General features: G+C 34.2%; 2 protein-coding genes across 6 annotated transcripts in view; both read left to right on the top strand.

The window, feature by feature from the left end:
- Positions 1–624: 624 nt before the first annotated feature.
- On the top strand, positions 625–13,756 carry LOC133654973 (synaptic vesicle membrane protein VAT-1 homolog). Its single transcript, XM_062054846.1, has 5 exons — positions 625–1,129; positions 6,618–6,825; positions 9,247–9,417; positions 11,574–11,809; positions 13,343–13,756. Exons 1-5 carry the CDS (start codon positions 794–796, stop codon positions 13,463–13,465), a joined length of 1,074 nt encoding a protein of 357 aa, XP_061910830.1. The 5' UTR covers positions 625–793; the 3' UTR covers positions 13,466–13,756.
- Positions 13,757–15,030: 1,274 nt separating this feature from the next.
- The window catches only part of LOC133655436 (probable phosphatase phospho1), a 28,241-nt gene continuing 25,105 nt past the window's right edge, over positions 15,031–18,166 (top strand). For 4 of the 5 annotated variants that reach the window (XR_009826999.1, XR_009827000.1, XR_009826998.1 and 1 more), the window contains exon 1: positions 17,168–17,284. The gene's annotated coding sequence lies outside the window, so the exon portion shown is untranslated. Of the gene's footprint in view, positions 15,295–17,167; positions 17,285–18,166 lie in introns of those variants that run through there. The other variant, XM_062055617.1, reaches the window with a different exon arrangement.

Genomic DNA, 18,166 nt, shown 5'->3' with positions numbered 1-18,166 from the left:
TACATGTATATATGTATATATATATAAATGTACACACATATATATAAATGTACACACATATATATATGTGTACATACATATATATATATATATATATATATATATATATATATATATATATATATATATATATATATATATATATATATATATATATATATATATATATATATATATATATATATATATATATATATGTATGTACACATATATATATGTGTGTACATTTATGTATGTACACATATATATATGTGTGTACATTTATGTATGCGTGTATGTATGTACATATATATATGTACATACATATATATATATCCCATCCATCCATTTTCTACCGCTTGTCCGTTTTTGGGGTTGCAGGGGGTGCTGGAGCCTCTTATGAATAGTTGGTTTTTGGGTTGAGACCAGGGATCTTGGGCCCGAAAAGGTTGGTGACTGTAGTCCTCTTCTCATATAGTGGATCTTTGACTAGCATATATCGCAGTATGGTTCTTCAAAACAGCAGAGCGCTCCTGTAATGTAAAGGATTTTTGACTCGCAGGGTAATTTGATGGTTGAAGGGAATTTTATTGTGAAAGTGCAAACCGGAAGCTGTGTTGCCAACACACTTGTTGAGCCCATCAAATGAAAGTGAGCGCTTGAAATTGCAAAGAACGCGCAGTTAAAGATTGACAAGCAGTTTGACTGCGTCTCTCCAGTTTCCAAACTGAGCAACATATGTTATTTTGGAAAGAGAAGGACCCAAACCGGTTCACCCCCAATCGATCCGGACCTTACCCAGAGTTAGTCCGCCATGTCTCATGGTGAAGTGGGTCCTCCGGCGCAGCAGCAGCTGAAGTCCGCCGGAGAGTCATCATCATCATCCCCCCCGGAGGAGGAGACGTGCCGGGCTCTAGTGCTCACCGGCTACGGAGGCTACGACAAAGTCAAGCTGCAGGTGAAAGCCTTCAAGAAGCCCGCGCTGCAGCCCGGAGAGGTCTTGGTTCGGGTGCAGGCGTGCGGGCTCAACTTCGCGGAGCTGATGGGCAGGCAGGGGCTGTACGAGCCGCTGCCCGCCCCGCCTGTCACTCTGGGCATGGAGGCCTCCGGAGTCATCGAAGCTGTCGGAGGAGACGTGAAGGACCGCAAAGTGAGTAATACAAAGCCATTATTATTACATTATTACACCATGTGGCGCATTTTCTAACGGTTTGCATAGCTTTATTATTATTATTATTGTTTTGTATCAACTCTGACAATTCTGTACAATTTTTGTGTACTGAAATGTATTTCCTATTTTTATTTTTTACTTCCAAGGGACACGTTTGTAGAAGTTTTATTGGACGTCATGTTTTTATTATTCACGCAACCCTTTTTCTTCAATGAAGCGGTCTTGCGTCGTGCGCATGCGCACAAGATAGCGCACTTTAAAAACGTGATTATTTTACGGTTAAGTAAGTGCCTGAGACTTGGCTAAACTTCATAAAGAGGTTAAATTATTAGGCTGACTGACTAAAATGTTTTCTTTTAGTCTCCTCTCTGTCTATACTAAAACTTTCGGTAACACTTTAGTATGGGGAACATATTCACCATTAATTAGTTGCTTATTAACATGCAAATTAGTAACATATTGGCTCCTAATTAGTCATTATTAAGTACTTATTAATGCCTTATTCTGCATGGCCTTATTATACAAAGTAAGCCATTAGCTAAGAGTAGAGATGTCCGATAAATGCTTTAAAATGTAATATCGGAAATGATCAGTATCGGTTTTTTATTATCGGTATCGTTATTTTTTTATTAAATCAACATAAAAAACACAAGATACACTTACAATTAGTGCACCAACCCAAAAAACCTCCCTCCCCCATTTACACTCATTCACACAAAAGGGTCGTTTCTTTCTGTTATTAATATTCTGGTTCCTACATTATATATCAATATATATCAATACAGTCTGCAAGGGATACAGTCCGTAGCCACACATGTGCGTGCTGCTGGTCCATGGTAATAGTACTAACCTTTAACAGTTAATTTTACTCATTTTCATTAATTACTAGTTTCTATGTAACTGTTTTTATATTGTTTTACTTTCTTTTTTATTCAAGAATTTTTTTTAAATTTATTTATCTTATTTTATTTTATTAATTTTTTTTAAAAAAGGACCTTATCTTCACCATACCTGGTTGTCCAAATTAGGCATAATAATGTGTTAATTCCACGTCTGTATATATCGGTATCTGTTGATATCGGTATCGGTTGATATCGGTATCGGTAATTAAAGAGTTGGACAATATCGGATATCGGCAAAAAGCCATTATCGGACATCCCTAGCTAAGAGTCTTCCCTCAATAAAGTTAGGGTTATAGAATATGTTCCCATAGTGTCCAAGTAACTCTAAATTAAGTTTTTGTTACTTAGATCAGTGGTCCCCAACCACCGGGCCGCGGCCCGGTACCGGTCCGCAGACCGATTGGTACCGGGCCGCACAAGAAGAAGAAAAAAAAGATTTTTTTAATTTTTTTTTTAATTAAATCAACATAAAAAACACAATATATACATTATATATCAATATAGATCAATACAGTCTGCAGGGATACAGTCCGTAAGCACACATGATTGTATGTCTTTATGACAAAAAAAAAAAAATGTTTTTAATTATTCCCCCCCCCCCCCCCCCCCCCCCCCCGGTCCGTGGGAAAAATTTTCAAGCGTTGACCGGTCCGCAGCTACAAAAAGGTTGGGAACCACTGACTTAGATAATGTTTCCCCATACTAAAGTGTTACCAAAATTTCTTTTATAAGTGTTATTATTTGTTGCCATTATTTCCTGGCTTATCCTCGCCTGACCTTTCTCCCTGAGCAGGAACACATCTAAGCGATGACAGTATTTAACTCATAATGTAATCGAGGCCTTGAGGCTGATCAAAGTCAATCTTCCTGAGTCTTTATCTGGAGTAATAAAAATACTGTATCTGGTCGAGCTGCTTGGTATAGCTCCAGACATGGATTCCAGGGATTAGACATAGCCCATCTCATGCCGTTCGGTGTTTGTGTGCTTTTTGTCAGGCCATCTTGGTTTCCAAAGCAGCACGTTATGTGAAGCAGATGTGTTGCGTCAACACGCCAGCTGTAATTTGTCCGGCCTTGTTTCAGCGTCTCCAAAATGTCCTCTTTGAAAATGTGCCTTTTGTTATTCATCTCTCCCGGGGAACTTACGTCAGCCTTCCTGCAATCACCTCTCGTTTATTTCGTGGCCATTTGCCAGGTCAAATGAAGCCTTCCAAATAGCTCCAAATTAATGTTTTTTTTCCCAGGTGGAATATACTGCAAGACTTTGTGCAACATTCCAGACAAGGGTATTGCTTTAGCTTTAGAGGTCCCCTAATGTGTAAAGGACATTTTAACATACAAACCCTGTTTCCATATGAGTTGGGAAATTGTGTTAGATGTAGTAAATATAAACGGAATACAATGATTTGCAAATCCTTTTCAACCCATATTCAGTTGAATGCACTACAAAGACAACATATTTGATGTTCAAACTCATAAACTTTTTTTTTTTTGCAAATAATTAACTTAGAATTTCATGGCTGCAACACGTGCCAAAGTAGTTGGGAAAAGGCATGTTCACCACTGTGTTACATGGCCTTTCCTTTTAACAACACTCAGTAAATGTTTGGGAACTGAGGAGACACATTTTTTAAGCTTCTCAGGTGGAATTCTTTCCCATTCTTGCTTGATGTACAGCTTAAGTTGTTCAACAGTCCGGGGGTCTCCGTTGTGGTATTTTAGGCTTCATAATGCGCCACACATTTTCAATGGGAGACAGGTCTGGACTACAGGCAGGCCAGTCTAGTACCCGCACTCTTTTACTATGAGGCCGCGCTGTTGTAACACGTGGCTTGGCATTGTCTTGCTGAAATAAGCAGGGGCGTCCATGATAACGTTGCTTGGATGGCAACATATGTTGCTCCACTACCTGTATGTACCTTTCAGCATTAATGGTGCATTCGCAGATGTGTAAGTTACCCATGCCTTGGGCACTAATACACCCCCATACCATCACAAATGCTGGCTTTTGAACTTTGCGCTTATAACAATCCGGATGGTTCTTTTCCTCTTTGTTCCAGAGGACACGACGTCCACAGTTTCCAAAAACAATTTGAAATGTGGACTCGTCAGACCACAGAACACTTTTCCACTTTGCATCAGTCCATCTTAGATGAGCTCGGGCCCAGCAAAGCCGGCGGCGTTTCTGGGTGTTGTTGATAAATGGCTTTGGCTTTGCACAGTAGAGTTTTAACTTGCACTTACAGATGTAGCGACCAACTGTAGTTACTGACAGTGGTTTTCTGAAGTATTTCTGAGCCCATGTGGTGACATCCTTTACATACTGATGTCGCTTTTTGATGCAGTACCGCCTGAGGGATCGAAGGTCCGTAACATCATCGCTTACGTGCAGTGATTTCTCCAGATTCTCTGAACTTTTTGATGATATTACGGACCGTAGATGGTGAAATCCCTAAATTCCTTGCAATAGCTTGTTGCAAAATGTTGTTTTTCAACTGTTGGACAATTTGCTCACGCATTTGTTCACAAAATGGTGACCCTCGCCCCATCCTTGTTTGTGAATGACTGAGCATTTCATGGAAGCTGCTTTTATACCCAATCATGGCACCCACCTGTTCCCAATTAGCCTGTTCACCTGTGGGAGGTTCCAAATAAGTGTTTGATGAGCATTCCTCAACTTTCTCAGTCTTTTTTGCCACTTTTGCCAACGTTTTTGAAACACGTTGCAAGCATCAAATTCCAAATGAGCTAATATTTGTAAAAAAAAATAACGTTTCACAGTTCGAGCGTTAAGTATCTTGTCTTTGCAGTCTATTCAATTGAATATAGGTTGAAACGGATTTGCAAATCATTGTATTCTGTTTTTATTGACCATTTACACAACGTGCCAACTTCACTGGTTTTGGGGTTTGTAGATGACCCTGATGTGTATGCATATAGCTCACATAGCTATGCTTGGGTTGCTCATGTTTAGTTCCTCCTGTTTCACTCTTTAATCTTACCTGGTTGTGATAGAAAGCATCCAAAACTGACGCCGTTCATATGTCTACTGCTTTGTAAAAAAAAAAAAGGCTTCACTATACATCTTTAAATAAAGCCCTGTCAACGATCTGTCAGCTACAGATGTGGAATCTGTAAGTTTGATTATGTTTTCCTTCAGCAAATAGGCTAAACTATCATGATGTTGCAGTTGAACTATGAACGTAATGTTAGCATGTCGCTAACATAGCTACGCTAGTGTTGCTGACGTTTAGTTCCTCCTGTTACACTCTTTAATCTTACATTGTTCTATGTGATAAATAGCGTCTAAGGTTTATATCTGTTTATATGTCACCCACTTTGTTTGAACAAACCAAAAAGGCTTCGCCACACATCTTAAAATAAAACTGCCAGCAATATGTCAGTCAGCTACAAACATGGTTGCTGCAAGTTAGATTGTTAGTTGTACCTGCGTGACGTCGCTGTAGAAATGTGGGCGTTATGTTAGCATTAGAGATGTCCGATAATATCGGCCGATAAATGCTTTAAAATGTAATATCGGAAATTATCGGTATCTGTTTCAAAAAGTAAAATGTATGACTTTTTAAAACGCCGCTGTGTACACGGACGTAGGGAGAAGTACAGAGCGGCAATAAACCTTAAAGGCACTGCCTTTGCGTGCCGGCCCAATCACATAATATCTACGGCTTTTCACACACACAAGTGAATGCAAGGCATACTTGATCAACAGCCATACAGGTCACACTGAAGGTGGCCGTGTAAACAACTTTAACACTGTTACAAATATGCGCCACACTGGGAACCCACACCAAACAAGAATGACAAACACATTTCGGGAGAACATCCGCACCGTAACACAACATAAACACAACAGAACAAATACCCAGAACCCCTTGCAGCATTAACTTTTCCTCGACGCTACAATATACACTCCCTACTACCCACCCCCCCCCCTCACCCCCCCACCACCACCACCTCAACCTCCTCATGCTCTCTCAGGGAGAGCATGTCCCAAATTCCAAGCTGCTGTTTTGAGGCATGTTAAAAAAAAATAATGCACTTTGTGACTTCAATAATAAATATGGCAGTGCCATGTTGGCATTTTTTTTCCATAACTTGAGTTGATTTATTTTGGAAAACCTTGCTACATTGTTTAATGCATCCAGCGGGGCATCACGACAAAATTAAGCATAATAATGTGTTAATTCCACGACTGTATATATCTGTATCGGTTGATATCGGAATCAGAAATTAACAGTTGGACAATATCGGAATATCAGATATCGGCAAAAAAGCCATTATCGGACATCTGTAGTTAGCATATAGCTGACATAGCTACGCTAGTGTTGCTAACATTTACTTCCACTGTTCCGCTTCTTAATGTTACGTTGTTGTATGTCATATATGGCATCACATTGGACGAGTGTAGAGTTACAGTGTGTATGTAAACAAGTCAAAGGGCTGCTTTGTTATAAATACAAAATAACCAGGCTTCGCTACACATCTTAAAATAAAGCTGGACCAACTTGCGTGTATTGTAGTTAAACTCTGAATCTCTCACCCAGGTGGGGGATCGTGTCATCATATTAAGCCGCTGCGGCGCGTGGCAGGAAGTCGTGGTGGTGCCCGCCAGTCGAGCCTTCCCCATGCCCGAGTCCATGAGCTTCGAGGAGGGCGCCGCCATCCCCATCAACTACATGACGGCGTACATGATGCTATTCGAGATGGCCAACCTCAAGCCGGGCAAGAGTGTGCTGGTCCACATGGCTGCAGGTAACGGGTTAAACATGACACAGCGTTGCTAGGCAACCTCGGGTTTACGCTGCCATAACTGATAGTGATTAATAGGTAGCTCGTAGATCGTCATGAAATAAGTGCCACTACAATGCATGTAATCTTAAATGTGACGCTTGCACTTTTTGACAAAACGTGTTGGGGAGACTGTAATTCACAAAAATCCCCACTATTTTTTTAAATTTAAAGCCAAATTCTTATGTTATGAATGGTTAGAATCAACATTTACACTTTTTCTCTTTATATTAGGGCTGTGAATCTTTGGGCACCACATGACTCGATTCAATTCTTGAGTGTAACGACTCAATTCAAAACTGATTCTCGATTCAACCCGATTCTCGATTCAAAATCAATACATTGGGTGTTAGTTTATTGATTAACTACATTCCTCCATAAAATAGAAGAAACACCACTAATAGATTTGTATATTACTTAAAAGAAAACTGTTTTTTTTAAATAAAATTCTACCCAAACATTTAATAATGTCCATTTCAAATAAGGCAACTAGAGAACTAGCCAATACTTATCTTTTCTAAAGTAAAGCTGTACAGCAGATATGGACATCTACATCAACAAAATAATTTTCCTGAGTGGCTGGATAGGACAGATTTAAAAAACAAAAACAAAGATTTAAAAATTGTTTTAATCGATAAAGAATCGTTACAAATAAGAATCGCAATTCATTTGAAAATCTTTTTTTTTTTTTACACTCCTACTTTATGTCATGCTCTTTGGCTATATTTAAAAATAATTTTTTTTAGCATTTTATCAAATTTACAAAATATATAACATATATAACCAATAATACCAATACAAATATATATATATATATATATATATATATATATATATATATATATATATATATATATATATATATATATATATATATATATATATATATATATATATATATATATATATATATATATATATATATATATATATATATATATATATATATATATATATATATATATATATATGTGTGTGTGTGTGTGTGTGTGTGTATATATATATGTGTATAAATATATATGTGTGTATATATATATATATATATATATATATATATATATATATATATATATATATATATATATGTTTATAAATTTGTATGTATATATATATATATATATATGTTTATAAATTTGTATGTATATATATATATATATGTGTGTGTGAGTATGTGTATAAATATATATGTGTATATATATATGTGTGTGTGTATATATATGTATATATGTTTATAAATGTGTATATATATATGTGTGTGTGTATATATATGTATATATGTTTATAAATGTGTATATATATATATACACACACACATGTATATATACATGTATATATGAATGTGTATATATATATATATATGTATATATAAATGTGTATATATATATGTGTATATATATGTATGTATATATATTGTATGTATATGTGTATACATATGTATATATATACTGTATGTATATGTGTGTATATATATATTTTTGTATATATATGTATATATATATTTGTGTGTCTATATATATGTATATATATATATTTGTGTGTCTATATATGTGTATATAGTATATATATTTATGTGTATATATATATGTATATATTTATTTATAAATATATATATATATATATATATATATATATATATATATATATATATATATATATATATATATATATATATATATATATATATATATATATATATATATATATATATATATATATATATATATATATATATATATATATATCAATATTGAATAATGTAATGAATAAAATTTACATACAAAATAATAAATGACAAAAAAGTATTTTTAATACCATCACCTACTAGAAGAAAATGTATTAATATGAATACAATAGGAAATATAATAATGTCAAAATCTAATAACATTTTTCATGAGAAATACAAAGGAGAGTGTATTTTGGAAATATTTTTTTTAAATATCTGATTTACCAACCACCGCTGTAAAGTGATCTTAAAAGAAGCTTTAATTCAACCTTGCAAACGTTGCATTTACATATGATGATGATGATAATAATGATGAATTAAAAGTAATAAAACACCTTTAAATAAAAAAATATTATATTCAAAATATATAAATTAACGAATCAAATAAATATACATTTACAATTTGCTGAAATCAAATTCAAATTGCATTTATTCTCCTGAAATATTGTTAACGTATACCTCATACTACGAATAAAAAACGATGGTACTTGCAAACATTTTAGAAGTAGTACTTGGCTAAAGAAGACTGACAAGTATTGCTGTACTACACTGGTGTTCCGTCCTTTTGCGTATACAACATAATGTATGAGAAACGCAAGAAGATGCCCAATGGGATATTTCGTGGTTGTTTACTCCAAGTTCTTGTGTTTGCACATGCCCAGGTGGCGTAGGCATTGCTGCCACCCAGCTGTGTCAGATGGTGTCCGACGTGACCGTCTTCGGCACAGCGTCGGCCTCCAAACACGATATCATCGCAGAGGTCGGCGTGACTCACCCCATCGACTATCACACCAAAGACTACGTGGAGGAAATTGGTAAAATCAGCCCCAAAGGTGAGTGGCTGCTATCTTTTATTTAGTCATATCTATATTTAGATATAAAAGGTTCCCCAAAAGTGCTTAAATCTTCTGGAGCAATGCCATACAAAAGTGTGCAGAAAATATAGTTTTAGCACCAAAATGACTTGTAAAAATATATATTTTTTCAAAATATAGTAACAGTGTTTTTAATACCATATACATTTTGTATCATAATGATTAAATATCAATTCATATTTTCATGTAACAATTCATTGTAATAACTATGAACAAACAAACAAAAATGAGTTTTTATGCTAATATCAACTATGACAGGCAAATGTTTGAAAATATTAATTGATATTTTCATATAATGCATCGTAAAAACTATGAATACAATTTAATTGATGTTTTACACCAATATCAACTACGATAAGCACTTTTTAAAAAAAATATTTTTAAATAATTCATAGTAAAAACTATAAATTTATTTTTTGTTAATATTTTTATACCAGTATCAACTGTTGCTAAAAATAAAAATATTTAAATTTTAACATAATTCATAATAAAAAGTATAAATAAAACATTTTAAAACTATTGTTATATCAACTATGTTAAGCAAATCTAATTTAAACAAATGTTTATATTTTTAATAATTCATAGTAAAAACTATGAATAGAGAATGATGTTAATATTTTCATGCCAATATCTTCTATGATAAGCAAATGCTATTAAAACAATACAAATTCATATTTAGAAGTAAAAACAATAAATACAATCTTTTAATTATTTTTTACCAATATCAACTTTTACTACAAAAATAAGTCATTGTAAAAACTATAAATTCAACATTTTAATATTTGTAAATCGATATCAACTATGATAAGGAAATTAAATGTTAATAGTTACTCATATTTTTGCATAGTTCTGAGTAAAAAAGAATGTTGTTAATATTATTATACCAATATCCACTTTAATAAGCAAAGTTTATTAAAAAATACTCGCAAATAAATCAAACTGAAAACTATGAATACCGTGTTTTAATATTTTTCGGCAATATAACTGTTTATTAAACAATACTCATTCATATTTTCAAATGAATTATAATAAAACCTATAAATACAAACATTTTTTTTTTATATACAAATGATATGAAAACACATTAATTCATAATTTAAAATAATTCACAGCACAAACAATAAGGCAAGGAAAAGCACATACCCTAAAAAAATAATTATATACCAAGATGAGCAGTAAAATATACAGTGGGTACGGAAAGTATTCAGACCCCTTTAAATGTTTCAGTCTTTGTTTCATTGCAGCCATTTGATAAATCAAAAAATATATAATTTAGTTTTTCATTAATGTACACAGACAGAAAAAAAAACAGAAATGTAGGAATGTTTGCAAATTTATTTTTTTTAAAAAGAAGAAAAAAAAGAATCACATGTAGTATTCACAGCCTTTGCTCACCTTTAGCAGCAATTAAAGCCTCAAGTTTTTTTTAAATGATGCCACACATTTAGCACACCTATCTTTGGGCAGTTTTGCCCATTTCTCTTTGCAGCATCTCTCAAGCTTAGGTTGGATGAGAAGTATTGGTTTTCATCCAGGATGTTTCTGTTTATTGCTGCATTCATCTTAGTCTAGTCAGGGAGGTGACCAAGAACCCGATGGTCACTCTTAGAACTACAGCCTTCCTCTGTAATTGCTGCCAAAGTTGCATCAACAAAGTATTGTGCAAAGGGTCTGAAAACTGATGTACATGAGATTTTTGAGTTTTTTATTTTTAATACATTTGCAAAAATGTCAACATTTCTGTTTTTTCCTGTCAAGATGGGGTGCTAACAAGAAATAAAGGGAACTTTTTTGGATTTTAGCACATGGCTGCAATGAAACAAAGAGTGGAAGATTTAAAGTGGTCTGAATACTTTCCCTCCTTTCTGTGACGATGCATTCAGTGTGTACACTACATGTCATTTAAGTTGACAACCATCATTTCAAGAAGAAGTCAAATAATTATTACGCGAAAAAAATCCATAAAAATAAAAAATGAAATGAAAACAGAAGGGCTTCAACTTGTTAAAACCTTTGGGTTCTCTTATCGTTTTTGGTAAAACTCACTTAAATGACTTTAACATCTACCGTGTAACTACTGTATGTACTACATCATACGTCATGTGTTATGCCAGGTGCTGCCAACTGTGTGACGGGCCAGAAGAGGAGCCTGCTGGCCATGATGAAGACGTGGTACAACCAGCTGTCCATCAACACCATGAAGCTGATGCAGACCAACAAGGCCGTGTGCGGCTTCCACCTGAGCTACATGGACGACGACCACATTCAGGACGCCATGACCTCCCTGCTGGAGCTCTACAGGCAGGGCAAGATCAAGCCTCACATCGACTCCTGCTACCACTTCGAGGAGGTACCTTGAACACACTAATTCTTAGTTTACCAAGATAACAATGTAGTTAACAAAAGCAACAATAATAATAATATTAATAATAATAATAATTATTATTATTATTATTATAATAATAATGTTTTTAGTTTTAGAATTGGATCACTACAACCCCTGGCAAAAATGATGGAATCAGCACACTTTTGATGATGTTCATTCAGTTGTTTAATTTTGTAGAAGAAAAACCACATACAGACATGACACAAAATATAGTAATCACAAAAGGAAATAATCCAATTTAAAAACACATGGTCACAATTATAACAAATATACAACTAAATACATTTGTGTACAACCAGTGTAAAATTGTTTGATTTTAAATTACACTATTGTTTAGTATTTGTAGACAGTGTTTTAAACACTGCCATTAAGTTTTAGAACAGAAACTAAATGAAGTAGTGAAAAAGATGACAGTATAAAATATCAAAATCTAAATCTAAAAAGTGATATTGAAAAACACATACTAGTATTGTTTTTAATAATATATGTGTTTAAAATATTTTATTTTATAAAAATATGTATATAAATATCATATTAATAATAGTATATTAATAGTACAAATTAATAGTAATTATCAATAATTATAATTATATATATATATTTATATTTGATCAGTGTCAGTACAACTATTACTAAAAAAAACACACAAATTCCTTTTCACTGTCAAAATATAATGACAGTGTTTTGTCTCACATGTCATTGAACATTTTCCCATTTTTCATTTTTTTTATATCTCAGAATCGACCAAAAAAATGCATCTGCTTCTTGAATTTAGACCAATTTCTGACATTTAATAGTGTCGATAAAACTGCAGTACACAAACATGGCCGCTAGATAGCCAGTGTTTTCAGGAATTCTGAAACTACTGAGTCGCCAGCAACTAGGTTAGCCTAGCAATTTAAGGACGAGCGTGGTTCTATTAAGTAAAAGTTACATTTAAAAAAAAAAAGTTTTAATTTACAGGTATGATAAATATATAATATACAACTAAATGCCTTTATTAAAAAGTTCCTACACGGCGTACATGTAATGCTAAGCTAACAAACGCGTCACTGCGGCTAGCTGGATAGCATTAGCCTTGTTATAAAAGACTGATCGCAGTATAACAATATACATTATTTTATGTATATTGTATGTAGAGAAATATTAAAGCGATCAGAAACGACTTAAACTGCGAAAAAGCTAAATGTGTACTGTTGTTACAGCTAATTTTCCCGATTTTGGCGAATTCACCTCACTGTTTTGGCTCATTTTGTTCACAAACTTCTATTGGTTCTAATCACCCAAGATGAAATACTTGTATCACTCCATTCCTGGACATTTTTTTCCAACAAAAGTTGAAAATTACCATAAACTTTCCTATTGATGCATCCATTTAATGTACTAAATAGCTATAAAAGCATTTACAGCATGTTGTTTTCAGTTTATTTTGTGCTGCCCTCAAGAGGCCATATTGAGTAATTTGTTGTTGTTTTTCTTGCTCTGCTCTGTGCTCAGGTTGCTGATGCAATGAGGCGCATGCACGAGCGCCAAAATATTGGCAAGGTCATCCTTCTCCCTCAGCCCAAAAAGCAGAATGAGAAGATGACGTCCAGCTCCGAGCCAGATGGGAAGAAATAACATGAACAAGGGATTGAGTAAGACGGTTTTGTAGAATTGTATTTTTCTACAAATTGTTATGTCAGTATTTTTAAACCTTTTTGAAGAAAAATATATAGTGCAATATTAAACAATCAAGCCTTCATATTGCTACATTGCTAATTTCTTGAATGTATTCCAGTTATATAAAATGGCAGCTGCAAGGCAGGCACTACTTCTAACTCTGCAGCTGTCTTGTAATAAATATCATTGTAATATCCAAACATAACCAGCTGCACATTGTGGTCATTAATGGGTTAAATCAATGCAAAAGTCAGGAATATTGTGCTTCTTGCCTGTTTTTGTGCCAACGTTCGCCAACGTCACTGTGGATAATTGCGCAAAACAAAGAGCCGGAATTTCCTGCCTTGGCAAACACTCTTCTCTTGGGGAAAAAATTTCATTTATTGTAGTTTCCGTATAAAGGCAACTTCTTTTTACTGCTTTATAACTATGGCACATGATATGTTGTACCTTTTTTAAACCATTTTAGATGATGTTGGATTATCCCACTATTAAAACATTGAATTTATCTTTTTCGTATCATGAAAAAAAGTTGTTTTTTTTAAAATATATTTCTACAGAGCCAGAACACTGCATATTGTTTTAGAACAGAAACTGAATAAATATATGTATAAATATTAGTACTGAAAAAGATGACAGTACAAAATATTAAAATATACCTGTAAATCTGAAAAGTGACATTGAAAAACACATTAGTATTTTTTTCAATATGTGTGTTAAGAATATTTTATATGATATATATGTATATAAATATCATATTAATAATAATATATTAATAGTACTAATTAATAGTAATTATCAATACTTGTACTTATTTTATTGTATATATATATATATATATATATATATATATATATATATATATATATATATATATATATATATATATATATATATATATGTGTGTGTGTGTGTGTGTGTGTGTGTGTGTGTGTGTATATATATATATATATATATATATATATATATATACAGTATATATATGTGTATATATAAATAAAATAAAAAAATAAAAAATATATATATATATGTGTGTATATAAATAAATTATATATATATATATATATATATATATATATATATATATATATATATATATATATATATATATATATATATATATATATATGAAAAAATATAAATACAGTACAGGCCAAAAGTTTGGACACACCTTCTCATTCAATGAGTTTTCTTTATTTTCATGACTATTTACATTGTAGATTGTCACTGAAGGCATCAAAACTATGAATGAACACATGTGGAGTTATGTACTTAACAAAAAAAGGTGATATAACTGAAAACATTCAATATTCAAGATTGTTTATTGTCATATGCACAGTTAAACAAGACAGTTTGTCGTACAATGAAAATCTTACTTTGCTAGTCCACCCTTCAACAAGTCACACGGTACTTAGCTAAAATACAAATAAAAATAAAAATGTATATACAAGGCACAGTAAGTAACATAACATTATTGCACATTCTGATTGACAGTCAACAGTATAAATATGGAGGTGACATTTGATCACAGCAGCAGTTAAAGTGTCTTTAGTGATCAAAGGTGAAAAGTGTCTACAGTGAAGGTTCACAGTTCGGGGGTGGTCATGGTAGCTGTCTTTTGTTCAAAAAGATAAAAGTAAAACGGGGGAGGGGGCTAGCATTCACAAGTTAGCATTCACAAGCCTGATGGCCTGTGGGTAGAAACTGTTTGTCAGTCTCGTAGTCCTGGATTTCAGTCTCCTGTATCGTCTGCCTGATGGTAGGAGGCTGAAGAGACTGTGCTGGGGGTGTGTACTGTCCTTTTCCTTTATGATGTTGTGTGCTCTCCTGGTGGCCCTGGTAGATTACATGTCCTGTAGTGAGGGGAATGCTGCTCCTGATATGTACAGAGCAGTTTTAATCACTCACTGGAGGGCCTTCCTGTCCTTAGCAGTGCAGTTTCCATACCAGACCGTGATTGAGCTGGTAAGGACACTCTCAACCGTAATTCTATAGAAGTTGCTGAGAATCTTGGATGGCATGTCAAATTTTCTCAGCCTTCTTAGGAAGTACAGTCGCTGCTGGGCTATCTTTATTGTTTGTTGGGTGTTGTGATCCCAGGTGAGGTCCTCGCTGATGTGGGTCCAGAGGAATTTAAAGGTTTTCACTCTGTCCACCTCGTCCCCCCTATGTGCAGAGGTGTGTAGTGTGTACTACGCATTTTTTATATTCTAGTTTCTTTAAAATAGCCACCCTTTGCTGTGATTACTGTTTTGCACACTCTTGGCATTCTCACAATGAGCTTCAGGAGGTAGTCACCTGAAAGGGTTTTCACTTCACATAGTTTTGATGCCTTCAGTGACAATCTACAATGTAAATAGTCATGAAAATAAAGAAAGGGTATTGAAATGAGAAGGTGTGTCCAAACGTTTTGCCTGTACTAAGTATATATATATGTATATATATATATATATATATATATATATATATATATATATATATATATATATATGTATGTATTTGATCAGTGTCAGTACAACTATTACTAAAAAACGCACAAATTAATTTTCACTGATGACAGTGTTTTATCTCCATACATGTCATTTTCACATTTTAATATCTCAAAATGGAGCAAAAAAAATGCATTTGCTTCTTGAACTTAGACCAATTTCTGACATTCAATAGTGTCGATAAAACTGCAGTTCACAAACATGGCCGCTAGATAGCGCAGCTGCGCTTTTAATTTAGTCAGCAGTAAGTGAAACTTTGCAACTGGAGGCAATGAGAAGTGCTGATGCAAAAACAAGCAATTTCTACTTCTACTCTTGTAATACTATGTTAAAATACTGCACTAGTATACAGTCTATCCATCCATTCATCCATCCATTTTCTACCGCTTGTCCCTTTCGGGGTAACAGGGGGTGCTGGAGCCTATCCAGAAAGTATTTACAGTGATTCACTTTTTTTTTTTACACATTTTCTATGTTACAGGCTTATTGTAAAATAGAATTACGTCATTTTTTATCGTACATGAAGACATATGTACATCAGATTTCTGTTTATAGAAAGCACTTCAAAAAAATCATAGTATATATTATAATATTTAATTTTTTCATATGTATTATTTTATTTGCAATGTCTCTGCTATATGTATGCTTTTTTGGATTGTACTGTTTGTATTTTAACCATGTGAAGCTCTTTGTGAGCTCCCACTGTGAGAAGTGTTATATAAATAACATTGTAGTTACAGTTACTTACCTATGAGGTGATGTGTTTAGAAACACATCTGCGGTCCTCTCCAAGGATTCTCATTGTCATCCCACTGGGTTGAGTTTTTCCTTGCCCTGATGTGGGATCTGAACCGAGGATGTCGTTGTGGCTTGTGCAGCCCTTTGAGACACGTGTGATTTAGGGCTATATAATCATTGATTGATTGACATTGAACGAATGTGTTGTTTACAGGAATAAATATTTTACTATGTACATATATAAAGAAACAGTAATGAAATACAAAACTATGTCTGTCTGTAAATAAATAAATAAATTAAAAATGTTTTTTAAAAAAACAACATACTGTACATAAAAGCATTGCAACTTTTATTTTGAATCCGTCTCAGCGGAAGTTGTTTTAATTTGAAAGGGCCTGACGGAAGTTACTTTTTTGTTTTTTTTAACGGGAATGTCCACAGCGCCGCTGCTGCTTGCGTTGTAGAGGAGAGTCCCCTTTAACAAACCTCCCCGCGTCACTGGGATGCGGCTGCTGGCTCTTCTTCGCTTCTCGCCACGACCACCAGTCTGGTAAGGCCTCTTTTTTTTGGTTCTTTTTCTTGTTTTCTCGCCTTTTGTTTTTTCCCTCCTCCGTCTCCATTTTAAAAATGTGAGGTTTTTAATCCCCGACGGTCGTGCTGGCGCGAGGCTTGTGATGACTTTCAGTGGTTGACCTGGCATGCGAAAATAGCACTGCCGCTGTGTGTATTATTAGATGACTTAGTGTGCAGTTATGTGCTGCTATTAATAATGCACACACTGGCACGTTGCTTTATGTGTAAGCTTGCAGTTACAGACAGATAACAACATCATTGTGCATAATTACACTGCATCTTGCTATCCCAGCTGGTGTGACTACAGTACATGCAAGTGGACACTAATCGATCATGTGGACCAATAATAAAGTCTCCCTCTCCTACACGTCCTCATGTTATCTTGTAGAAAAAAAAAAAAACAGTTAATCGTTTAACTTGCCTCACATCAAAAGGGCGTGTGCCAAAATATATTTGTTTGGCATAAAGCCATGGCATAAATTGTAAAGTACAGGATTAGGTAACTTTCTTTTAGCTGCCAAGTCCTCTGTACAAAAATAAACTTCCTCAGTTAATGAGGCGTTTGTTTTTATTACTTTTTTTCTGGACACGCTACACACCAGGGATATCAAAGTCAAGGACCGCGGGCCAAATCCGGCCCCCAGGACATAGGCGCAGATCTACATTTCTGTGTGTATTAAAAAAAATAGACGTTCAGCAAAGTTAATATCCCATATGTGAGTGTGAATGTTGTCTGTCTATCTGTGTTGACCCTGCGATGAGGTGGCAAATTGTCCAGGGTGTACCCCGCCTTCCGCCCGAATGCAGCTGAGATAGGCTCCAGCACCCCCCACGACCCCAAAAGGGACAAGCGGTAGAA

The sequence above is a fragment of the Entelurus aequoreus genome, linkage group LG08 (assembly GCF_033978785.1).
Source record: "Entelurus aequoreus isolate RoL-2023_Sb linkage group LG08, RoL_Eaeq_v1.1, whole genome shotgun sequence".
NCBI lineage: Eukaryota > Metazoa > Chordata > Actinopteri > Syngnathiformes > Syngnathidae > Entelurus > Entelurus aequoreus.
Note: the sequence above shows the minus strand (reverse complement) of the source record. Positions and strands in the feature narration are given on the sequence as shown.